Source organism: Monodelphis domestica, chromosome 2 (assembly GCF_027887165.1).
Source record: "Monodelphis domestica isolate mMonDom1 chromosome 2, mMonDom1.pri, whole genome shotgun sequence".
NCBI lineage: Eukaryota > Metazoa > Chordata > Mammalia > Didelphimorphia > Didelphidae > Monodelphis > Monodelphis domestica.
Window position 1 is genome coordinate 176,630,178 of NC_077228.1, and position 27,513 is coordinate 176,657,690.

General features: G+C 34.0%; 1 protein-coding gene across 1 annotated transcript in view; it reads right to left on the minus strand.

Annotated features, from left to right (window-relative positions):
* USP32 (ubiquitin specific peptidase 32) overlaps positions 1–27,513 on the minus strand; it is a 258,739-nt gene that overhangs the window by 19,137 nt on the left and 212,089 nt on the right. Inside the window, exons 17-27 of the mRNA XM_007481750.2 lie at positions 24,827–24,981; positions 22,654–22,735; positions 22,160–22,234; positions 16,536–16,674; positions 14,950–15,055; positions 13,825–13,998; positions 12,668–12,842; positions 10,418–10,569; positions 9,479–9,590; positions 8,409–8,617; positions 3,304–3,488 (exon numbers count right to left, since the gene is read on the minus strand). Coding sequence (XP_007481812.2) covers positions 3,304–3,488; positions 8,409–8,617; positions 9,479–9,590; positions 10,418–10,569; positions 12,668–12,842; positions 13,825–13,998; positions 14,950–15,055; positions 16,536–16,674; positions 22,160–22,234; positions 22,654–22,735; positions 24,827–24,981 — 1,564 coding nt within the window. The remainder of the gene's footprint in view (positions 1–3,303; positions 3,489–8,408; positions 8,618–9,478; positions 9,591–10,417; positions 10,570–12,667; positions 12,843–13,824; positions 13,999–14,949; positions 15,056–16,535; positions 16,675–22,159; positions 22,235–22,653; positions 22,736–24,826; positions 24,982–27,513) is intronic.

Consider the following 27,513-nt stretch of genomic DNA (forward strand, 5'->3'; position numbering starts at 1 on the left):
CATAGTTAATATTTTAACCCGGAATTTTCACTTTTGGACTCCAGCCACCTTGACATGTGACTGAGTGTATGTAAATCAGTCTACCTAGTTGGTCTAAGACTCCAGTCCATATCCATCTAGTCATCTACTCAAGCCATCATGCCTTCTGCCTGCTAAATGTTGCTCTTGCTCCCCCTACAACCTGAAACAGTCTCTACTCTTTAGGCTGGGCACAACAATCAAATCAACAGTAGCACTTCTTCTGGAAAGGGTATAACAATTAACTATTCATTAGACCAAAACATTTTTTCTGGTCTACCCCTCTATGTTATTTTCCCATATTAGAATATAAGGTTATAAAAATGAATATGCTAATTATCTTGATTTACTTGAGTTACCCAACTATGTAGATGATGAAGCTGTGAGACTGACTCCAATTAATTGGGACCCAGTGTTACTTGAAGGAGCTACCTGACCATGAACAACCTGGCTGAAGTAACCATGGAAACCAGCTTTCACAGTCCTGGAATAATCAGCTTTTGTCGAGTCCTATCAACCAGTAGCTTATCCCCTACCAGCTTTCATGGTTCCTGGGATAAGATAACTAAGTAACCTGGTGTCCCACAAAGACACACTGTTCAGCAGTCTTTATTTCTGTGAGTTTGAGTTGTTTCTGAACTTTTTAACTGTTATCATTTAACCTTGATAGGTACCTGCTGTAGCAGACTATGTGCTTCACTGTATTCCAAAGTCTGGGAAACTCAATGACTTTGCATTTGCTTATCTTCTGTTTTTAGCAAAGAGAATGTTATTGTACCCAAAAATATGTACCAAGGAGTCTTTTTGTTCTTGCCACTACTTCCCTTGTGCCTGATAAACCATTACCCCCAGTCCTACAACTCTGCCCATATGACACCTAGATCCCTCCTTGAAACAGCCCCTTTCAGCTGCTTGCTGCCTCAAAAATTGAGCTTTCCAGCTTTAGGCTGACTCATTCGACTTGAGCATGTAGGTCTTCATTTTAAAAAGATTATTCTTAATTTTATAGACATTGTCTCTCTCAAGTGTTCTGCCTATTCTGGGAAAATGGGTAGGGATCTATGCTTGATACAGTATCCCATCACATTTACCATCCCCCTCAGGGGAAGAGAACCCAAGTTCCATAGAGTTCATGCTTCGCTTTACAAGATCCCTCGGGGTAGGGGCTATCTCTCTTTGACCTTTGTATCCTCAGTGCTTAGCACAGAGGAAGGAATTTATAAATTCCTTTTCATTCATTCATTCATTCATTCATTCATTCATTCATTCAAACTGATCTCATTGTTAGTTCTGGCATGTGATACAATATTTCATCTTTTGCTAGGCCAATAAGCATTTATCAAGCACTTAATAAGTATCAGGCATGGGCTAAGTCCTCAAAAATATAAACTCAAAATAAAATATTAAAAAATAGTTCTTGCTCTCAAGGAATGTATATTGTAAAGAGAGATAATATGTAAATATATAAATGTATATGCAAAATACACAGTTGTCATAAAAGTCTTAGTGCAGTTTTAAGCTTTTATTGCTTAAACTTTGAGCGATAAAAGCTTAAAACTCCACTATGACCTCTGAGGACACCCTGAATATGAAGAAATCTAAGGGGAAAACAGCAGCTGGGTCATCTTTGTCTCTGTATCCCTAGCACAGTATCTAGAACACCAAAAAAAAAAACCTTCCCAATTGATTAGCAGAAATTTGCTAGAGTAGAATGATAATGCCTCTCTACTCAGTATTTCTGTGGAAAATAAAACTAAAAATTAATTACCTAAAATAGAAAAGTCTCAGCATTTCATTTTCTGCTTTAAAAAATGGCAATTCACTTCTTGATTTATTGCTAATCCACATGCATTTGTAATTCTTTCTCTTTTTACTTTGAGTCTAGTTATATCAAATGATCCTGAACCACCAAAGGCAATCAATGAATACCATCTTTTTGTTACTCAGTTACTTAGGAAGCATATTTCTCACATGGTCCTGAGCAGCAATAAAGTGATCCCACACTTAGTACACAGTTGAAATCAGATACTAAATAAACCATCATGATGTTAATGATGGTATAAACTCAATAAATTCACTGATCCAGAATGATGTATGAAGCAGCATGACCTAGAGGATGTGGAGTCCAAAAAATATTGTGTTTAATCCTACCTCTGCAGTGTTTTGTTGGGTAAATTACTTAATCTCTTAGTTTCTTCATCTGTAAAATGAGGGGATTGGAGAAGATAATCTTTAAGATCCCTTCCTGTTCTAAAGCCTATGATTCTCCCCTTCAATCACCACTACTGGAAGGCTGATCTTTTAGTTACACCTTTCCCCATTTCAAAGAGAATATGAATGTTCATTTTTAACTTGATTTTCTTTAGACATACATAGGAGTGAAGAGGGAAAGATTGTGATTTGTCTTCCAGGCATAACCCTGAGTTCTGACTTAAGACAGCCACAATGTATGGTGAATTCTGACTGCTATTTACCATGTGACTTTAGGCAAATCATTTAATTTCTCTCTGTGGATCTCAATTTTCTCACCTTTAAAATAAAGAAGATAGAATTAGATGATCTCTCAGGACCCCAGAATTTGTAAAACACGTTCTAACTCTCTTATAACACTAACATTCTATTTTGTAATTATTTATCTTTTTTCTCTTCCTGGTTTTTAAAACCTCTTAAAGGCAGGGGCTGTATTTCAATTACTTCTGAATCCCACTCTGAGCCTAGCATAGAATCGTTGGCAGATAAACATTTTATTGCCTACTTAACTATAGGACAATTTAATAGACATTTAATGCACAAAGACATTTTTTACTAAATTGCTAAATTGAAAATACAAGGGCAAGAATAAATTCTTACTGAAATCTTTCAGTATTTTTTCTAGCTTTTGAAGCTTAAAAGGATTAAGGAGTGAAACAACACAACAGATTAATTTCTCATGGCTGTGTAGCACATACATAATGAAATAAGTATGAGTCATATTTCGAGCTCCACAGCACTGTGACAAACCTTCATCTGTGGAATGAATATGCAAGGTGAGGAAAAATAATGAAAAAATGGGCTGTAGTAGGAAAGATTCAGTTTAGGTTTAGCTGTTATTAATAAATAAAGGACTGAATGGGGGAAGAATTATGACATAACAGCAAGGGTTTGGATTTGAAGCTTTCTGGATAACCCTTCAGTTAGTATTTATTTATTAATCTGAGACATAAATGATGCAAAGTTCATATGAGTCATTGCTTATATTGCAGAGCTTTAAGAACAAAAAACTCCAAATAAGTCTCCCAAACTCACCAATCCTGAGCATGGTTACTGGCTTCCTGAGGAGGAAGTGGGCTGGCTAGTCGGGATACCTGAATCCAAACAGCATCATAGAGGTCTTTTTTCCGAGTATGCACAGTACATGGAACAATCAATGGCATGCCAAAGAGGCTGGGACGATTCTTCTGAGATGACAGAAAGTAGAGTTCTGTCCTCATCTAGGTGTATAAATCAAGAAAAGAGAAATCTGAGAACCAAGATACACCCAAAGGAGCAGCATTCTCCTCCCTCTTCTCCAAATACTAATAACAGGTTTCATGGTTTGCCTCCTTTTAGCTATCAGCACATTCCCTTCATGATCTCAGACCAGAAAAGCAGAATCAACTTAAGGAATAAGCTGCAGGATCATCTCAATGTGGTATTAAGATAATGGTAACTAAAGGCCGAATAAATCAATGAAAGGTTTAACACATTCTTTCTTGAGGTTGCCAAGAAAATTATTTTGCGTGAGTCTACATTTTCCATCTAGTACTTCCTTTGATAAGCATTTCTCATTTGAATATATCTGCTTAAATCTAAAGATGCTCCTGAGCTCCATACTTCAAAGCTCTCAACCATTTAAAAACTATTTCTATAGAAACTCACTCAGTAACACAAAAATGTCTTAAAATATATTTTCTTCAGACTAAGCTCTTGAGGAAGCTACAGTGGATATCAAATATCACTTCATAGAAGGGATTCCCAACCTTATTGTTTTTTAAACCCTTACTTTCTGTTTTAAAATTGATACTAAATATCAGTATGGGGATTATGTGGCTTGTTTGGATATAGAATAATTGCACTGCATATAGGGGGACAGAAAAGAGAAAAGAGGCTCAGGTGATTCCAGGATTGGAAAACTGGATGACTAGAAGGATAATAATTCACTTGAGAGAAATAGGGAAGGTTGGAATAGGGATGAGTTTGGATAGAAATGCAATATGCTATGATGGAAAAAAATTAGAAAAAGGCCCTTAGATATTATCATTTAAGAGATAATTGGACCAGATCTCAAACTATACTATAAAGCAGTGCAGTGGTCATCTAAACAATTTGGTACTGGCTAAGAGACAGAAACAGAAAGGAAAATCAGTGGAATAGACTTGGGGTAAGTGACCTCAGCAAGACAGTCTATGATAAGTCCAAAGATCCCAGCTTTTGAGACCAACATCCACTATTTGATAAAAACTGCTGGGAAAATTGGAAGACAGTATGGGAGAGATTAGGTTTGGATCAACATCTCACACTCTACACCAAGATAAACTTAGAATGGGTGAATGACTTGAATATAAAGAAGGAAACTATAAGTAAGTTAGGTGAACACAGAATAGTATACATGTCAGATCCTTGGGAAAGGAAAGATTTTAAAACCAAGTAAGAGCTAGAAAAAAAATCACAAAATGTAAAATTACATCAAATTAAAAAGTTTTTGTAAAAACAAAACCAATGCAACCAAAATTAGAAGGGAAGCAACAAGTTGGGAAGCAATCTTCAAAACAAAAACCTCTGACAAAGGTCTAATTACTCAAATTTATAAAGAGCTAAATCATTTGTACCAAAAGAATCAAGCCATTCTCCAATTGATAAATGGGCAAGGGACATGAATAGGCAATTTTCAGTTAAAGAAATCAAAACTATTAATAAGCACATGAAAAAGTGTTCTAAATCTCTTATAATCAGAGAGATGCAAGTCAAAACAACTCTGAGGTATCATCTCACACCTAGCAGATTGGATAACATGACAGCAACGAAAAGTAGTGAAAGCAACAAAAAGTAGTGAATGCTGGAGGGGATGTGGCAAAGTCAGGACATTAATGCAATGCTGGTGGAGTTGTGAATTGATCCAACCATTCTGGAGGGCAATTTGGAACTATGCCCAAAGGGCGATAAAAGACTGTCTGCCCTTTGATCCAGCCATAGCACTGCAAAATTTGTACCCCAAAGAGATAATAAGGAAAAAGACATGTACAAGAATATTCATAGCTGCACTCTTTGTGGTGGCAAAAAAATTGGAAAATGAGGGGATGCCCTTCGATTGGGGAGCGGCTGAACAAATTGTGGTATATGTTGGTGATGGAATACTATTGTGCTAAAAGGAATAATAAAGTGGAGGAATTCCATGGGAACTGGAATGACCTCCAGGAATTGATGCAGAGCGAGAGGAGCAGAACCAGGAGAACATTGTACACAGAGACGGATACACTGTGGTACAATCAAATGTAATGGGCTTCTCCATTAGTGGCAATGCAGTGATCCTGAGCAACCCGGAGGGATCAATGAGAAAGAACGCTATTCACATTCAGAGGAAAAACTATGGGAGTAGAAACACAGAAGAAAAACAACTGCTTGATTACATGGGTTGAGGGATTATGATTGGGGATGTAGACTCTATCCTAGTTGCAAACATCAACAACATGGAAATAGGTTTTGATCAAGGACACCTGTAATACCCAGTGGAATTTCGAGTCAGCTACAGGAAGGGTGGGGGGAGGGATGGCAGGATAGAATATGATTCTTGTAACCAAGGAATAATGTTCTAAATGAAAGAAAGAAAGAAAGAAAGAAAGAAAGAAAGAAAGAAAGAAAGAAAGAAAGAAAGAAAGAAAGAAAGAAAGAAAGAAAGAAAGAAAGAAAGAAAGAAAGAAAGAAAGAAAGAAAGAAAGAAGAATTAGGTAAGGAAATAAATATTCCAATTCCCTCCTAGACAAGGGAATAGAATGTGAAATATTGCATATGATGCTTATAGTCATTTTGATGACTAGTTTTCTTGAAGTGTCTTTATTTGTTACAAGAGAGGGTTCAATAATGGTGGTGTAAAAACCAGATGGTATTTAAAAAACTTAGAAAAAGAGGTAGTCTTGCTTTTCATACCTGGTGATGAATTTGGAGTCAGGAAACATTGGGTTCCAGTTTTAAAACACTATCACTGTGTGAACATGGGCAAATTATGTAGCCTTTTAGGGCCTCAGGCAACTATCTAAGACTAGAAGACCTGAGTTTGCTCTTTCCCCTTTCTTTACATCTCAAAATTACTTGTCATTGCCAATCCTCCCTTACTTCATTATCTAATAATATCTAATAGTGGGAGTAGTCCTTCTCAATGCCAAAGTATCCCCCCTTCTATATGCCCTGGATCCTATCCTCTGATTTTTCTCTACTAGATTGCCCCTTCAATAAAACCCTTTCCTACAAAAAAAACCAACCAAACAAACAAAAAAACTTTCAATCTTTCCCTCTTTTGGTTCTTTTTCTTCTAACTATAGACATGTAAGCCTGTCCCATCTTCAAAAAAGACCTCTTCTCCACTATACATGGTCATACCCTTTATCATGCCATCAACCAGAACTGTTTCTACTTCCATGTTTAGGCACTCCAAAAACTCTTTATCTTCTCATAATTTTTTATCATTTCTTCTTTCCCTATACCTTTATGATTTCTAATCCTCTCTTCACCTCACTGTGACCTCCATTCCCTCATCACTCAGTTCTTTCCTAAGCCATCACATTGGTACTACCTACAATATCCTCCCTTCCCTATCTCAATCTTTTGATTAAACAATTCAACTCTATATTACACTTCTTCTGAAATGCTTTGAACTTTCATCCTTTGGTTGTTGATAACTTGTCAAAACCTAATCCTAGACTCTTCCTACCATGTGCCTTATATATTCCTTTCCATATCCTGCTGAATGGAGCCAAAGGAAATCACAAAACTGTACTATCTAGATCTATTACAAATGTTATTTAATCTCATTTAATCTCTTGAAAAGATTTAATCTCTTGAAAAAACCCAGTTTTTTCAAGGCAACAAAACAATCATTTTACTTCTCTCTAACTGATTCAATATCTCATTCCTTCTTCATAGTGATATTCTAAATCTTCTTTTTCCTCAAACCTCCACTAGCATCTCTTACTCCCAACCTGTCTGATACTTTGCCTCAGAGTTCACCAAAAAGATTGATGTCATTTGCTAAAAACCACCTATTCTCTCCTCTCCCTCATCTCATATTACACAGAAATTTTCCCTATTACTATCTCATCCAATACTCTAGTCTTGAACGAAGAGATGGACCTTCTCATCACGACCAAATCCTCTAAATGAACCCTTGACCCCATTTTCTCCTATCTTTAAGAATAGAGGTCCGACTTTCTTTTATACTTTTGCTTTAATCTTCAACCTCTTGCTATCTGCTTACTCCTTCCTTGATGTCTACAAACTCTCCTAATTCTCCTTCCCCCTTGATCTATCCATCCTAGATAGCTGTCACCCTTTATCTCTTCATTCCTTTTTGGTAAAAATCTACATTAGGTTCTGTTTTTCTTCTTCCTCCTTTGAATGAATGAATGAATGAATGAATCTCACAAAAACCTTCTGTCAATCTATATCATTCTAAGATCAATTATAAACAACTCTGACATTTAATGTCCTCCACAGTGTATTTCCAAACTTCTTTTCTAGTCTTCTTTTATATCATTTCCCTTCAAACTCCCTGTCCCATTCAAACACACCTACTATCTGTTCCCTGCCCATGACATTCTAGTTTCCCCTTCCATATCATATACATGTGCTCTCCCATGTCTGGCATGTACTACCTTGTCTCCACCTTTTAGAATTCTTATCTTCCTTCAAAGAACAACCTAGGTGCTAAAGCTCTTGATGTTAGTATTTTTTCCCTTCTGAAACTACTTATTATATATTTTGTATTTGCTTAACTAAATATGTGTTGTATTCCTCCTAATGGAAGGTAAGCTGACAGCATTTCTTAGTGGTCCTAGTGCCTATTATAAAAGAAGCACTTTATAAAATGTTTTCTGGATAGAGGCTAGGAGGTATTATTATAGGCAAGTTTTCCTTAGGTTAGCAAAGAGAAGAGAAATGCATAAACCTAAACTCTCACATAAGAATGCCTGATGGATGCTACCATTTCCCTTGTAAGTTTTTGATTCCTAAGCAAAGGAATATCATTTCGCAAATCCTAAATCCTTGACTATAATCATTCAGCATGATTTTAACAGTAAGTCTAACAGAGTCTTTACACACAAAGCAATTCCCCAGTCCCATTATGCCAGCAAGCCCATATTCCCTAACATTTAACCAACCATTTTCCTGTGGATTGCAATGATGTAACCAATGAAAGGACTGTCAGGAAATGATGTCACGTGGCCATTCAGTATTCCATTTGTGAAGTTCTTTTCAATTCCACATGGCACAACAGTGTTTGGCATTCCATTAGGAATGAGAGTTGGTCGGAGAAGATCCCCATTGGTGGATATATTCAGCATCCCATTTGTAGATAGGCCAGAGAAATCTATAAATTAAAAAATAAATATAGTATTACATATACATGGTGCCCATATACTTTGTTTTCTTTATTATCCTGAAACAATACTTTGTCTAAAGAAATATTCTTTTATAAGGATAATATGACCAAATGGAAAGCAAAAATTGTTAAAAGTCATCCATAGCTCCTTATTTCAGGGCTTATTTCCACAATATAAATGATCAAATAATAGTGACCACCACAAATAAAGATCCACACAAAAACCTAGATCTACATCAACTATAATCATTTCCAAGATGTTTTTTACTTAATAGCATTTTTCCCATTCTTCCAAGTCAAAATATAGTATTAAATCATTCTCCAATCTATTTCCTTTTTTATAAAGTTCCAGTGAAGATGGTGTCTCTTTAGCACTTAAGTTTTTACTTTCTTAAATTCTATTCTTTATGCAGAATTACAATAACAAAAACCTTTACTAAAAGGCAATGATATAGAAAGCACTGTATCAAGTGATAGAAGTGATACAATGTTTAAATAAGACACCTTCTTCCTTGCCTTCAAGGAGATTACAATGAGAAATAAAAGAATGGAAATTATAGCTGAAAAAAAGGAATTTTTCATTACTGCATTACCCCATTTAAAAAAAAAACATATATTATTTATATACATTCTTTTTTCACTTTTAACTTTCTGGGATCTATTGATAATTTCTGATATTTGGTTAGTCTCTCTCTTATCTATTTTCATTTTAGTAGCACCAAACAGTCAGGAGCCTTTTTCTTTTAACCTCAGTTAAGCCACTGGATGACATCAAATAAGTCATTTAATCCTTTTGGGCCTTCCTTAACTTCCTCACATGTAAAATGAAGCACTATGATTTTACATTACCTGTCTGTACTGGACTTGAAGCTGAGGTGGGGGATCCTGGGGTGGGAATCTCAAATGCACACAAAAATCCACTCACTGAGAGCCGTACCTTTTGGTTATCCTGAGGAAAGTTCTGTGGAAAAATAAGTTAGGGAAGATGAATAGAATGTTTCAGACAAACTAAAAAATCATTTCTATGATATAATATGCTGCATGAATTCTATATTTGTTCTCCTCAGTATAAGAAACAAACCAGAGATGTTCTAACACCTTAATAAAGAGTGAAATACAACTTGACAGAAAACTAATACTTTCAATTAGCAACAGAAGAGTGTAATTCACAATGATAATTAGTGTAATAACTATGATCATAAGAGTTCTCAAAAATATGTAAACCCTAAAATGTAAGAATCATCCATTGGTTGTTTGTTTTTTTTAATTGTTGTTGCAGGAGAAATCAAGAAAGATGAGAATTTGTTCTAATTCTTAGACCAAGATAACAATGCTAAAGAAAGAAACCCAATGTAGAGGTGTGTAATATATAACTGGATTATCCTCCTTCCCATTTATGATGTAGGAAATGGACAATGCTGTCAATTTCCCTTAATCCAAAAGAGCAAGCAGGCACTATTAACGATATCTTGAAGGATGGGGGGATTTTCAAATAGGTTACAGCTAGCAGTTTCTGAAAAGTCTCCCATTACTATGATGTTAACCTCATAGCTGGGGATGATTCTTTTGCAGCAGAATATGGCTTATAGTTTTGTTTCCTCTTAAGAATAGGACCACCAATGATATTATAACCTAGGTAATCCTTTCCTTATCCACACCACTTCTTTGGGTCAATCAATTATTGGTGATTAATTTTACTAGTATTTAACCTTGAGAATCTCAAGAAAAATGTGACTTTTGAAACATGAGAACCTGCTAAGTATTCTAGGGGTAAGTAGCCTTTGTTACCTTTATGTTAGAACCATGTACTTCTGCAAGAAGAATCTGTTCTGGTTTAAGTCCACAAAGGTCACTCAGTTGCTTTTTGAGCCCTGTGTACTTTTCATCCATGTTCAGCCTCAGCCCATATCGAACAGGAGTAGTACCATCTAACTTGATAACTAGGAAAGAATTCATATTTATGAGCAAAATCTGGGTTTTCTTACAAGGCCAGCAATGTTTCAAGACTTAGTAGTACCATCTAACTTAATAACTAGGAAAGAATTCATATTTATGAGCAAAATTTGGGTTTTCTTACAAGGCCAGCAATGTTTCAAGACTTATCTACTATGCAAGTAAAAAAAAAATATTTTTTTCATTCACCAAAAACAAGCTCAGAGTCTCAACAAGGCTTAAAATATTGTTTCTAACATCTTGAAGTGAAGGAGATGCAACAAACACAACTACAAATGAGTCAATATCCTAAACTCATTAGTACAAACGGAAGTATATGATATGTGCATCATATGGTGTTGGAGTCTGTTCTTACTATTCACTCTTCCCTGAAAAATTCTACTAATATTTTCAGTTTTACAGGCAGAAGAGGAAAGGGACTTTGCCTTTATACTAAGGATATGGTACCACTCTTTTGAAGAATATTTTTTTTGAGGGGTTATAAACATATTTTATTTTACCAATTGCATGTAATAACAAATTTCCATATAAGTTTTCTGAAGTTAAATGATCTAGATTATCTCCTTCATCCTTTCCTTCCCCTTTCCCAGAGCTGGCAATTGGATCTGAGTTATACATGTTTTATCATGCAACATATATTTGTATATTGTTCTTTTTTATAAGAGAATAATCATATAAAACCAAAAGCCCAAAATGAAAACCCAAATTAACTATAGTGAAAAAATCATATGCTTTGATCTACATTCTAACTCCCAACAGTTCTTTCTCTGGAGGTGGATAGCATTCTTTGTTATAAATCCCTCAGGATTATCCTCAATCATTATATTGCTGAGAGTAACTAAGTCTTTAACAGTTGATCATTCCACAATACTGTTGTTACTATGTACAATGGTCTCAGGGTTCTGTTTATTTCACTTTACAACAGTTCATGTAGGTCTTTCCAGCTCTTTCTGAAATCATCCTATTCATTATTTCTCACAGCACAATAGTATTCCACCACCAACATATACCATAATTTCTTTGATAGACATCCTTTCAATTTCCAATTCTTTACCAATATAAATATTTTTGTACAAGTAGGTTTCTTTCTCCTTTTTTATTTTTTAAAATTTTTATCTCTTTGGGATACAGCCCTGGTAGTGGCATTACTGGAACAAAGGGTATGCAATGTTTTATAGTCTTTTTGTTATAGTTCCAAATTGCCTCCAAAATGTTTGGTTTGGTTCACAATTCCATCAGCAGTGTATTAGTATCCCAATTTTGCCACATGTCCAACATTTCTCACCTGCCTTTACTGTCATATTGCCCAACTTTATAGATATGAAGTAGTACCTCAGAGTTGTTTTAATTTTCATTTCTCTAGTCAAGAGTAATCTGGAACATTTTTTCATGATTATTGATAACTTTGATTTCTTCATCTGATAACTTTGTTTATTCATATCCTTTGACCATTTGTCAATTGGGGAATGGCTTATATTCTTATAAATTTAACTTAATTTCTCTATATATCTGAGAAATGAGACCTTTATCAGGGAAATTTATCATATTTTTTTTCCTCAGTTTGCTATTTCCCTTCTAATATTGGTTGAATTGGTTTTGGTTGTACAAAACTTTTTTAATTTAATAAAGTCAAAATTATTCATTTTATATCCTGTAATGCTCTCTCTTGTTCAGTAATAAATTCTTCCCTTCTCCATAGATCTTATAGGTAAACTATTCTATGTATATCATAGTATCACCCTTTATGTCTAAATCATATACCCATGTTGACCATCTCTTGGTATAGGGGATAAGATGCTGGTTTATACCTAGTTTCTGACACTGTTTTCCAAACTTTTAAAGAGTCTTGACAAACCTTTTCATTACTAGATGGAGGCTTGAATTTTGCAGTATTCAACCCCTCATGACTCACTTCCCACCCCCAATCCACTTCATGGCTTAGAATTAAGATTGCTAAATTACAATATGTAAAATATATATATTTTGTTAAAATGTAGCTTAACATTACTATTCCCCATCAATCAAACTTAAATGAGATAAATGATTCTCTGAAACTAAGTGATTCTTCAGAACTATGTGACCCACCTGTTATTTCTAAGTGCATGTAACTATCCATAGGTAGTGGTAAAGATAAGAAATTGAAAGGGTCAAACCGGACACTTATATGCCCACATGTTTTGCATCTGACTTGGGATCTTAGCTGCCCATGGAATAAATCCACAACAATTGATCGATTCCTTCTCAGGTGATTATCCCAGGCCTGTGGGGAAATAGAGAGGAGGAAGTTTATCAACCATGAAAAGAAAAGAATGCCTTAACTAAGCACCTGATGGACAACATCAAGAAAACTGAAATTTCATTTTGGATTTTCATTTAGAATGTAACAATCTTCCCATTCCTTCAAAATCCTAACAATTTAAAATATGGGTAAATAAAAAAATTTAGCAAGTCCGATGAAAGAAAAATGGTTATTAAATGTTTAGTGGTTGTATGATTTTTATATTCTAAAATTTAAACTTAGTATCAATTCTAAGACAGACGAGTGGCATGGGATAGGTAATCAGGGTTAGGTAACTTCCCCTGGATCACAGAGCTAGGAAATGTCTGAGGCTAGATTTGAATTTAGGTCCTCTGTACTCCAGGCCTGGCGCTCTACCCACTGTACTACCTCTTTGCTCCATAACTTTTCATTTTTACTGAATTTTTTTAACATCACATTCATTCCCAACTATACCTACCCTTTCCCCTAGCTTGAAAAACTAAAAAAGAGTAGAAGAAAAGTTTAGCAAAACTATCCAATGTATGAACCAAAACTGACAGTATAGTAAGTATCTGACATCCATAGTCCCCCACCTCTGTAGAGTAAGGAAGAAAATACATTTTATAATTACAAAGCAGTCATTAAAGTGAGGTAGCACTGCTACTGGTCTAATATTTTTAATTGCCATTGAAGTAAAACAATGCCCTTCAAGAATAAGGTATATGTCAATAAATATCTGGATTTTTTTGTAATCCTACTTGAAATCTGGCAACAACAAAAAAAGCTTAACAGTTCCAGTGGACTTAGGGGATTTTTGCTATTCTTTCAGAAAGAATAATGGCAGTGTTTTACCATATGTAAGGAAGAAATTAGGGGGGAAATTATGTAACGACAATTTATTTAAATTTTGGCTGGTTTTTAATCAGCAAGGAAAATTATTTAAGTGGCTACCTGCATTAAATAGCAATGATTACTGACAAACCTCTGCAGCCACTTCCCAGTCTGGTCGTCCATCACTGTCCTTCAGTTCTACATATGGTTTCTCGTGAACTCGGTTGAGATCTTCATGAAGACCATCCAAGAGAAAGGCCAGAAGTTCCTGGGAATCTTGCTGCTGGAAACCATTAAATCTGGGAGCATATTTTGCTATGGTCCACTATAAAATTAGTAAAAACTAGTCATTCACTGTCCTATTTTGTCCAACTAAAAACATTTCACAACTGAAACAGACTATGGTATATGAAAACGAGGAAGGCATTACATAGTTTGTTCATATTTATGTTGATAACTAAATTTTCCTAGACCATAAGACAAAGCATCAGGTATTCTGGCTAATTTAAAAAATACTTTCAGGATAGCCTGTCCCATGCTCAGGCACACAGGTGTGATATGCTTTCTTCTTCAGCTACCAAGAAGAGCCTGGATGTTTTTTCGTATTTGACACTTCTAACATACATCCTAATTTTTAATTTCATTTTTTAAAAGTTGCTAGTTTATTGAATATTATAATTATCTGAAATACATTAAAAATCTTCTAACTACTTTTTGGTAGTTATCCATAGGAATAATTCATATTATTTTTATCTAATCCTTTTCTAAATATCATGAATCCTATTTGTAAAGAAAGATATCATCTGATATTCACAATTTGCAAATCATATAATCTTTCTTAGAGGTGTCTAAATATTTCTTCAATACCTATGTTTTATAAAGATTTGTTTCATGCTGTCAAAAAATTACTGAACATATTAAAGTAAGATGTGGGATTGTGCTGAAACATATTCTGAAATAATCAACTGCATAGCCTAGCATGATGACTTATTTATTTACACGCAGAAACTAAAACTGGAATGGATCTTTGAGAAAATTTCATCTAATTTCTTCATTTTACGAATAAGGACAAGGATCAGAAGTTAAGTCACTTGCCCTAGGTCAATAAATGTTCAGTATATTGAATTTAACTGAAACATCAGAAGCCATTATGTTTATTTAAAAGAAAAAAAGCAGGAACAAGAAAGCCGATATGTTGAAGAGTAAAACTGCATACAGAAAAGCTATTCAAAGAATGAGGGGAATGTTACGCTTTTAAGAGCCACAATATACTTACCCGAAGCTTTAGAGGGGCAACATTCTTTTGTGTTCCACTCCATAGCTCCTGCACTAAGTCCCCATAACATTTGGCCATGTGACCCTTCATCCCAATGGGATTGGTCCTGGAAGTTTGAGAGAAAATGTAGTAACAAAAAGCAAGAAAGAAGTACTAATAAGCATTTGGGTGCAGTTATGCCCCCAAACAGTATCTACTCTTTGGGCCAACATTTTATTCTAATTTTTAAAAAGTTTTGTTGAAAAGCTTTTTGTTTTGACATCAGAAATTTCCAGACATACATCAAAGAGAGACTTTAGTAATCTTTCACATGGTTAATAGTTGTTTTTTAAGCCCTTGATTTTTACTTTATAATTGATATTAAATATCAGTTCTAAAGAAGAACAGTAAGATCAAGGTCCATGGTGGCGAACCTATGCCATGCTTGCTAGAGTTCGTTCCTAGAGAGGCAGAGGGACTCAGGCTGAGCTGTTCCTTTCCCCCTCTCCACATGGGTCTGAGGACATTCCTCATTTCACCCACCTCTCTGCCCAGCAGCCCAATGGGACTGCTTTCTCCCTCCCCTGTTTGTTTTGGGGGGCTGTTTGTACACAGCACACAGGTTCTAAAAAGTTTACCATCACTGATCTAGGCAATTGGGGTTAAGTGACTTTCCCAGGGTAATACAACTAGAAACATTCTGAAGTTACATTTGAATCTAAGACCTCTCATTTCCAAGCCTGGCTCTCTATCTATTGAGCCACCTAATTGACCTCATGTGGTTAGTAGTTTGCAAATTTTTTGAAAACTTTTTGATCAGATTCATTGACAATTTGTACCTCCTGGGGAATGGCTATTGGTCTTACGATACAGATTAATTCCCTCTCTATTTTGGATATCAACCTTGAGTTGCTTTTAAAAAATATTTTTTCTCAATTGATAGTTTCCTTTCATTAACTGTACTGCACTGATTTTGCTTAAACAGAAAATTTTCAATTTTATGTAACTTAAATTTTCTGTAGTTACCTTTATCCCTTGTATCAGATAGCAGCTGGGAGGGAGGCATCCTTTCTTTTTGGCCAGGTACCATTCATTGCAAATAATGTAATTTTTTGGTTTTATATATCTAGCATTTCTGATTTTTAAAATGTCTCCCTAGCTAGGCCCTAAATGTTCAAAGGATTTGGTCAGTACTAATAATATATACTTAAATATAGATTATTCAATAATTTAATAAATATGCATTAAATATATATTTATATATATATATATATATATATATATATATGAGTATGTTATAATAATATATTTTTAAAACACTTACTTTCTGCCTTAGAATTGATACTGAGTATCAGTTCTAAAGCAGAAGAGTGGTAAGGGCTAAGCAATTGAGGTTTGCCAAGAGACACATAGCTAGGAAATATCTGAGGCCAGATTTAAATCCCAGACGTTCCATCTCCAGGCTTGGTGCTCTATCCACTGAGTCACATAGGCACCCCTTAATAATACTTTTTTGGGGTATGAGAAGAGAGAAAAGGAATTTAGGTTATAATGAGGTTCATACCAAAGAAGCATATTTGAAAGGGAATGTGTCAGAGAATGATTACCTGTTGAGTTCATAAAGATGTCTCCCTGAGATGAAATACTGAGTTAGTGGCTGTGTGTTACTGACACACTGAATGCTGGAGTTCATAAAGCATGTATTTCCCAGGTTACTTAAGCCAGTGGCTCCTTTTTCTGTGGGAACTACAGCAAAACAAAACAATCTAAAACATTAGTTTGGTAGTTAAGATGTCACATAACATAGCATGTCCTATATTAAAACAATCAATGACAGTTTATAATTTATAAGAATTTAAAAATCATAACCCCAAGTACCAAATACCATCCTCAAAACACAAAATTGACACTATGTAAAATCACAACCTTTTCCCTCCAATAACATTTTATCACATTCCCCCCCAATTGTATGTAGAAACAAATTTTGACATTTTTTCTGACACGTTATGTGATCCGAATTTTCTCCCTTCCTTCCTCCCCTCCTTACATGTAATACATATTTCCATATAAGTTAAAGTAATAACCTACTAAGTTTTAAGATATATCTCAAAAAAAAGTAGAACTTCTCCTGTTTATATGCAACCTCTTTCCTGAATCCTCAGTTTTCTGTATATTTTTCACCTTTCATTTATATTTAGATACTTATAATCAGCAAGATTATGTGATTATACCTTCTTCACTTGGCATTACTTTTTATAAGTGATGCCATGTTCCATGTTTCATTCTTTGGAGAATGAACACTCCCTATCCTGCCTAGGCTATAAGTATATTGGTCCTTCATGGGCCCTGATCCCAATACTAACTGGCATGGGAGTTTTAAACAGGTTTATTTAACCAGGTTTCCAAATTGGAACTATTCATTTCTCCTGTGCAGTGTGGTCCCCACTCCCATCACAACTTACTCCTCAAGACTCAGCATTTTGGAGTTGTTCTTAGTGTGGTCCCATGATAAGTCTAGTCCATTTTAGTTCAGAATTCCTCAGTTCAAGTGATCAATCAGTCTTGGCCTTTCTGGCAGCAGAAGTTATAGGTATGCATTACCACTTCTGGATTCATATTTCTTGTTATTCATCATATCTGTCATTTCTTGTGGCATCTAAATAATTGATTACAGTCATATGCCAATGAATTGTTTAAACAAGACCATCAGGTTGTATCACTTGGGTTTTTAAATTTGTGTTGCTATAATTTATATGTTCAAATTATTTCTTGGATAAAAATAACTAGGTGGATCAGTGGAAGGAGTGCTGGACCTGGAGTCAGGAAGACAAGTTCAAATCCAGTCTCTGATACTTCCTAGGTATATGACATTAGGCAAATCATTTAGATGCTGCTTCAGTTTTCTCATTTATAAAAATGAGGATAATAATAGCATTTATATCACAGCATTGTTGTGAGAATCAAGTGAACTAATGTAAAGTGCTTAACATAGGACTTAAACATAAACATCATATAAATGATATTATTGGTGGTGTTATTATAGCACTTTGCACATCTTAAAGAATTATATAAATTCTAGTTATTAATGCTGCCAAATATTTTTATGCAAATTGATTTTCCTATTAGTAACATCCTTAGGATATAGTTGAAACGATGGAATTGTTTGAATAGCTTTGTAATTGTTATATAATTCTATGCTGTTTAAAAAAAACACTCAATAAATGTACAATTACAAAAGTTAATATAAAAGCTCTTTATACAGCCTTATCAATATGAATAGATTGCATCCTAAATTGTTTTCACATTTTTTCAAACTATTAAGGAGCATAAACATTTATATAACTATTAAAAATATGTGCTTCATTTCAATAATCTGTTCATATCTTTTGATCACTTATCTAGTAATGGGAATGGGTTTTATTCTTATAAACTTGTATGAATTTTTTATATATGCCAACTATTCCTTGGATAGTATATTTCATCCAGATATCACACTTTTTCCATAATTATTTATTGCCAAGATTGTCCTCCCTGTAATATTTCTTTTCCTTTTATGTTATATAGATTATTCTTGGTAGCATGAGATCTCTTCTATTAGATTATAACATTTAATTATGGAAGGGAATTTAGAGGTAATTTAATCTAGCCTTCTTATTTTATAGGTGAGGAAACCGAAGTTTACATAAATTAAATGACTGATAAAAGGGAAGTAACCATGAAGGGCTTGGGACAAAAGTTCTTAACTATAAATCTAGTGCTGTTATACAACTAGATATACCATAGCAGCACATGTTTATATATAATAAAATATCATATACTATTCTAATTTCTTTTCTACAACAGGAATTGAGGATATTTCAATATTTGTAAGGACTTTGCAAGCCTTTACTATATAAAAGCTGTCATCATTATTAATATTATATTTCTTCTTCAATACTTTGCATTTTAAACTTATCAAGAACTAACCTATTATAAGCCTTTAGTATGAGTATTGTATTATGTAACTTGCTTCATTAATGTTTTCTTTTCCTTGCTCTTTTTCATAATGGCAGCACAGCCATCCCTAATTTTGTCTCAATCTTGCCATATGAAGCAGTTTCCTATTTAATTAATTTTTTGTCTTTAAAAACAATGTTCTCCCCAGTCCAATAGAACTGTCCTAAGTTAACCCTTATCCACCTCTTGCTTGAATTACAAAAATTGCTTGTCTCCCAGTCTCAAATCTCTTCCTATTCCAGTCCATCTACTCAACTATCTGAAGTGCAAGTTTGACAGTAGCATTCTACTACACAATAAATTTTAGTGGCTTTCTGTTACTTTTAGGGTCAAATATCAAATACTCTGTTTAGCATTAAAGCTCTTCATAACCTGTGTTCTTTCCAGCCTTTGTCTTCAACAATTCTCTGAGGTGTACTGGTCTATTTTCTGTTCTTTCTAAATGACAATCCATGTGCCTTTTCTGCGTTTTTGCATTCCATGCTAAGAATGGTTACTTTCCTTAACTCTGTCTCTGGTTTCTCATTCCCCTTCAAGATTCAGCTCAAACAAATTGCCATATAAATTTTCCCCCAAAATGAAGAAATATGGCCTTATGATGTTGATTAATTTTCAAACTGGTAAGATAAACCAGAAAGGGGGAATTATAGATCTAATATCATCAATGAATAACCATGCAAAAGTAATGAATTAAAACTGACAACTTGAAATACAGCAATGCCTCTTTGGCTTTATGTCCAAAATGTAAGTTAGGAAACCAATTGGAATAACAAATTATTTTAATTACAAAATCATTAAAATATAACATTAAATACAACATTAAAGCTAAAAATATTCAAAAATATAAATACTGAATTTTTAAAAACTTGATATGATAAATTATTTATTTGAAATTAAGTCTAGTATTTTATGTAATGGAGAAACTTCAATCTTTCTAATTTAAAAACAGGTAAAAAGCAAATAGATATATTCTCAATCATTACCATTCAAGCTTTTATTTAGTGCTACTATCTGCCAGGCACTCTGCTAAGTGCTGGGGATTTAAATAAAGGAAAAAACCATCCCTATCCTCAAGGAGTACATTCTGATTCAGAAGACAACTTGTAAAAAACAGATACAGAGTAGATAATGAAGATCACTGGTATTCAGTCATGTTTCTTCATCTTTTAAGAAATTTATATGGCATAAGGATAATCTCTTCTCTAAAAGACAAAATTCGTTTATAAATCCGTTCCTTACTTTATAGTCTCAATTCTGTTAGCATGTAAGTTTTGCTATATATTAATTTCTGATAATTTTATTTCTTCTTTTATTAGCATTTCTTTTAATTTGCTATACTGACCAACTGTTATTTTGTGAATTCTGTTTGCTGGTTTGTAATTCTGGTATATTCATTTGAAGACATACATTTGCCTCTAAATACTATTTGAACTCCCATAAATTCTGATAGGATGAATTTCAAGTATTATTTGCTATAATATTATTTTAAGTTTTCTATGTTTTAATATTTAACCAAAGCAAATAAATGTTCTTTTCATAAAAAAACCAACTTCTTCTCAAAGATAAAGATCGTTAAGTTAGAAAGTCTGAAAATCCAGGCCAAATAACACTTCATTACTTAAAGTGAATTTAATCCATTTAGAGTCAAAAATTTCTTTTCTTTTCTTTTTTTTTTAAACTCTTACCTTCCATCTTGGAATCAATACTGTGTATTGGCTCCAAGGCAGAAGAATGGTAAGGGCTAGGCAATGGGGGTCAAGTGACTTGCCCAGGGTCACACAGCTGGGAAATGTCTGAGGTCACATTTGAACCTAGGACCTCCCATCTCTAGGTCTGACTCTCAATCCACTGAGCTACCCAGCTGCCCCCTCAAAAAATTTCTAAAGAAGCAATGTATGCAGGCAAGAAAGTATATTCCCTACTCTCTTCATTCAGTGTCTCTTGCCGCTCTATTAAAATGTGTAAGTGGTCTTGCATATTTTTTCCAAGTCCCATTCCATTAGTGAGATATTAACATCTCCAATGTTATTTTTTCTAATTATTTTTGCAACCTAAATATTCTTTTATAAATGGAGAAGTTATTCAGTAAAGTCCTTAAAATATGTAATAAGGATATTTTCTCACTAATGATACATATAAGCAAATTATAATTCTCCTGTACATCGCTTAATATTTATAATTTAAATTCAAATTTTCAATATCCACCCCCACCAAAAAAAACCCCAAAGTCTCCTTATCTTCAGGAGTCAACTTAATGCTTGGTAAATTTTAGTTTATCTGCTCATATTAAAACTACAGACATATATGTATTGGTCTGTGAATACACATATGTATGTCCCTATATATGACATAGATACAAATATATTTACTTATATGATAGACGTATTTCTTTTAAATAAAAATTTTTTTTGACTCAACTTGTAATTTCTTTGCTTTTAATAGGCAAACTGAATCCAATTATTGTCAAAGGAAATTAAATCTGCCTATACTTAACATATTGCTAAATCACATTCATTTTTATCAAAAAGTATAAAATTGTCCATATTTTTCTAACACTAATAATTGCAAAGATTTTTGCAACTCGGAGAAATGACTATCAACCACAAAATGATTGTTCTTTTCTACCTTTTCTGTGGGTGAAGCTCAAGTTTCTCATGAAGTCCAGAAAGAAATATTTGTTAAACTGAATTTTCTGAAAAGCCTTTGGTTGGCATTGTGTGTAAAATCCATATTACGTTTTGCCCCAGAATCAGCAATTACTTTATAATAATTAGTATTGCATTTACATTACAATAATTAAAAATAACAACATTTTGCTTAAATATAAATGACATTCATTTGCAAAGATTAAGTAGCTGATTTAATAAAAACTCATTAAGATTTCTAGATGTCATAATTATAACTCATTTCAAATCTTTGTATTTTCCTTGGCTCCAAGGACAGTACTGTTCATATAGTAAATACTAAAAAAAAAAAATTTCATTTAAAATGACATGTTGCATCAGAAGTAAACATATACAATTGTTTACAAATGAGGAAAAGCTAGTCTCTTTATGTCCTCTAACTCTATGGTTTTCAAGAGTTCTAGAGAATTATAAATGAAGTACTTAGTTACCATTTAAAGTTATTTAAAATGAATGGCGGAATCAATCTATTGTTAAGTACCAATTTCTTAACTTCTTTTCATGCAGATTTAGTTCATATGTCAGAGATATTAAAAACCCTAGAGACTTACCCTTGTGTCTGTCTATTTTACTACTATTTGCTATAAATGACATCTCTTCTGGCCAGCTCATATCTTTGTTCCGAACTAGAAAAAAAAAGATTAATGTGTTAATTCCTCATATTCGCCATGTCATGTTATTCAGTAGTTGGTAGGAGATCATGGGGGAAGGAATAAAAAATTTTCTTTCTCTGAACCTTAGAAAATGACAGAAAAGGAAAAATCAAATACATTTTGGTACTGAGAAGAGTTAATTGTTCTTTTTTGTTACTTTCCACTTCTGTTTACTATTCTATTAGATATAGTAATGGTATTTAAGTTAGGATTAATAAGCTATACATTGAACTAAATGTTAAGAAAAAAATCGGACTTAAAACTACTCAAGAAAATTATTAATTACAAATTAATTATCTTGAAAAATAGACAATATGCCTATTGGGGAAAAACCCTGAACTCCTATATCTCTGTTGTCCCATCCTCAATATCAACATGTTGTAGGCTTCTACCTTCAATCACTAAGTGCTGTTCATCCTGGATTTTCAGATATTCTAACATATGATCCTCATCATCCAGAAGAGTAAGATAGTTCTGTAAGAAAAAGGAAGTACATATTTGAAGATTTGTCTATATTAAAGCATAATCTCCTAATGCCCATGATAATTCAAAACTTCATTCACATAATTCTAGTCATGGAAATCTGATAGTTATATACACAAGCATGTTAACTTTTAAAAGGAAGTAGAAAAAAGGTGACCAAAACACAACTAAAGAGAACATTTAACAAGTATTTTTATGCTCAAACAGAAGACCTCTTCTCCTTAGGCATTTATAAAAGACCCACAAAATGTCGGAATTGAAAGAGACTGCAGTGGGCAGCTGTTGGAATTTATGTCAAACCTAAAGTTTCCTCATTGCAACTTATACCCAAATGCTCCTGGTTCTGTCCTCTGGAGTCAAATACAACTCTCATCCTTCTTCCACATAATAGTTTTTCAAATACTTGAAGACTTTCAAATACTTGAAGTTATCTTATCTCCCCATTCTCTTCAAGGGTTTTATTTCTCCAGGATTCAACTGATTATACCATGGTATGGATCTAAGGTTCTTCATTATCCTGGCTGTCTGCCTCCATACACTCTACAGCATATTAAGGTCTTTATACTACAGCAGTATCACCAACAGAAGTGGTCTCACCAAGGAAGACTAAAAATGAGACAACCATCTCTCTATTATTGATATACAGATACAGATATATACACATCTCTCTTACCCATTATCCCTTGCCTAAGTTTTAAAAGATACACTTCATCACTGTAAGTATGGTATGGTAAGGTCATGATGACAAATAAATCTATGTATAAAATTCAGGTTCTTATAAAGGGTAGACAAATTCTATGGGATGAAAACCATGATGAACAAAAGTGGTAACCCTTGGAACCCTGGATCTCATCCAAAATCCATGACAACATCAAGTATTGTGTTTATTTATAACCCCCATAGTTATGTCTTTGTCCCGGAGCTCCAGAGGCCCTCATTTCCTAATAGGTACCTAATACTTTGATGTACTGTCGAAACTCAAACCCATTTCTCCTCTAAAATCTGCCCCTCATCTTAAATTCTCACCTCCTCCTAATAATATAATTCTCCTAGTCACCAACACTTAAATGATGAGGATCACCCTCAATCCTTTCCATTATCCCATAAATTGCTGAATCTTTTACTTTCTAACTACTAGCTACTCTCTCACATTCATTCTATCTTTCCCTCTTTTACTGCAAACACCAGCCTAGTTCAGGTATTATTTGTCTTAAGACTACTGTTGATGGCTCCCATTTAATTGGTCTCCCTTCTTCAAGTCTCCCTGCTAGATAAATTGTTTTTCAATTCTCCTACCAAAAAAAACTTCACACTGTATGGATCTGAGCATGTCCCTCTGCTCTTAATAAATGATGATAATTATTATTACTGAATAATGGGCTGAAGTCAATGATTTCTTCTCTTTCCCTGATAGCAGATCTTTCCACTTGCTCAGTCACAGTCTTCCAGGTTTAATCATTTTCCTTGACTCTTAACCTTTCAGTCCCTTGGTATTATTTCACTTATTTATGTAACCTAAGTACACTAGGACCTCTGCATCTGCTCTGCAATGGAACCTTCTTTTACCTGTTATACCCTATATTTAGAGAGCATACTCTTTGATACCAGGGACTATCTGGACTTTACTATTTGTATTCCCACAGCTTGGAAAAGTGCTTAATATATTTTTCATTCATTCACTTATTTGGCATAATAGAAATTCTTTATCTTTGCACTTAAGATCCTGTATTACCTCATACCATTAGTCTTATTTCCTTGTATTCTTCTTGAAGAAAGGGAGAAGGCAAAACAAGGTGGGAGAATGGAAGGCTGTCAAGCCTAAAAGGACAACTTGCTGTTTCCCAATCTTGTCTTACCATCTCCATCTGTGCAAGTGCACACACAATCCCTAAGGCTTAGAACAAATAGACTGCTCACCCTTTGGTCCCTTCCCAGTGCAATTTTTCATTAGGAACAGTAATGATTTTCACTTTTTTATTTTGTTTCCTAGAGTCTCACATATTGTTGATGCATACTATTTATTGAATAAATGTTTCTAACATTTGACACAGTTGATTCACAATCACCTTTAGACATCCTTACCTCACTGTTGTATAACCATAGGCGCATGTCTTCCTCTTTGATGCGCAACCTCTGAGACAGATACTCATGAATTTCCTTGATGGTTTGCATCCTACTAAAACAGCCTGTGTAGGCTAACACCCGCTTTAAGGGAGCATTTGGAGAAGGCACATTCCCTGTGGTCATAATAATCACAATAAAGAAAAAAGGCAAAAGTCAAAAAAGTTTTTACCTTAACAATTAAAATAACTTAAGAAACAGTAATCACAAAATGAGAGCTATTATATAAAAATATTTAATGTATAAGCAATAAGACTAATGTTTTTAAGTCAAACTGAAACATAGAGGAGGACACTATACTTCCTAAGAAGTGGACAAAAGATATATCTCTGGAAGAGAAAACAACAGATGTCCAGGGGTATTTTTAGGCTAAAAAACCTGAAGTACCAAGGCCTAAGTAAATGTGGTACTGCCTGGAAATTGTATTTTCTTCCTCAGAACTTCAGCTAATGCTTGGAGGGGGTGAGAGGTGGGGTTGGGGGAGAAAGAAATAAGACTTAATTAAACCATGCTTTATGAAAATAAGTCAAACTTCCGGTACTACCATTCTTAACCTCTAAATTGCTTAACTTGCTTCTGGAAGAATAGCAAAATTAGATGGGAATGGAAAATTTTATTTAAATTAAGTATGCTTGATCTTAATGTGGGTATAAGCAAAATGAGAAGTTCTCTCAACAATATATCAATCCTCAGTAGTTACAGGAGGCAGCTTGGTATAGTGGAAAGGGTACAGGCTGCTCTAGAGTTAGACGACCTGCCTCTGCCACTTACTACCTGTGTGATCTCAAGAAAATGGTCCATAGTCTAGTATCTTTCAGCAAGTGGGTTGGAATAGATGGGCTCTGAGGACCCTTTTAGCTTTAGATCTATGATCCTAAGTCAATGAAAGATAAAACAATTTCAAAAGAGCCTGGAGTAAGAATACAAAACAACAAAAAAAGAAAACAGTTCTGAGCACTATGTCAAGTCCAACTAGAGATTTTAGAGGAAGGAATGAGTAATGGCAAGACTGACAAAAGGTTACAGAAAATCATATATAGATTATTAAACTTAAAATAAGGACTATATATATTAAACAGATACATTACTAAAATACTTTTCTTTACAAAATCTAGCCTGATAGCCTCCAAGTAAAGAAAAAAATACATAACACAAAATTTATTATCACCCCCTTTGAGAATTAATTTTTCTAAAACTGATTTCAGTACATTAGTGCTATCTCTCTTAATGATGACTATCTATTTTCTGATTCTTACTATTATTAATTCTTTAACAAATCATATTATCTGTCCAGGTCAATGCTATAGCAATGACATTAGCTAGCTTCGTTAATGAATATCTAACTTAATAAGGGGAAAGCTAAGGAAAACTACGTATATCAAACTATGTATACCAAAGCATATATATCATGTGCTTTTCTTAAAAGAATTCATATGCTAGATACACTGCCACAGCATTTTCTGTAATGAAGAGAATGACTAAGTCATAACCAGTAGCAATGTTTAATACCTACCATCTCAAAAGGAATAAAATAATCACATAAACAACAATAAATTCAGTGAAGAGAATAGTGAATTTTATTATAGAGCAAAAACAAATATAAAAATTTCTCAACAACAAAAAGTAAAGCACTCCTTTTACCTTCAGAGAGCAAAGGATAACTTCTTAAAGAAAAAGAGCAAATCTCTGCAATTATAGATGAGAGGATTAGTCATAAGATTACAGCAAGAAAGCAGATACTTGTAAACTTTAACAAGATTAATAATTCATTTAACACATAATTAGTGCAGAGCAAAATTTTGAATTAAGAACAAATTTGGCACATCATAACAACCCATTAATAAAAAATCAGATACATTTCCAAGGTCCACACCAAACAATTTCCACAGTCTTAAACCAAATACTTAAAATTATTTGGGTGCTAGATAGTTCCAGCAGCATAACTCATCAAGCAGGCAGCCACTGATTATATGCAATTTTAAGCCTCTGGGTTGGCTTCCACTATTCTAGCAGAATTTATAAAAGCAGCTAAAATCTAGGATCAGCACAAGTTTTGTAAAGAAATCTTACTAAAGAATAATACCATGTCCTCCTTCATCTCCATTCTCAATTAATAGCAAAAAATATAGGATCATATTATGTGCTTCAGAAAGTCAATGATATGTATTTAATTTGATAGAAAAGTTAAATGAAAGCATAATTTAGCAAGCATATATAGGAGAAGGGGCAGCGGGGTGGCTCAGTGGATAGTGAACCACACCTAAAGATGATTAGTCCTAGGTTCAAATCTGAGCTCAAGACACTTCCTAGCTGTGTGACTGGGCAAGACACTTAAACTCCATTGCAGAGCCAAACTCCATTGCCAAGCCCTTACCATTCTTCTCCCTTGGAACCAATACTTAGTATTAAAAAAAAAATACACATGCATGCACGCACATGGTAGAAGTGACAGCTAGGTGACTCAGTGGATAGAGAGCCAGACCTGAGGATAAGGGGTAGCCTCAGATACTTCCTAGTTGTGTGATCCTGGGCAGATCACTTAAGCCCAATTGCCTAGTTTTTACCCTCTTCTACCTTTGAATTGATACTTAATATCAAGAAGGTTAGTATTAATATACCAACATACCATCCAGAACAAATTTTACAGA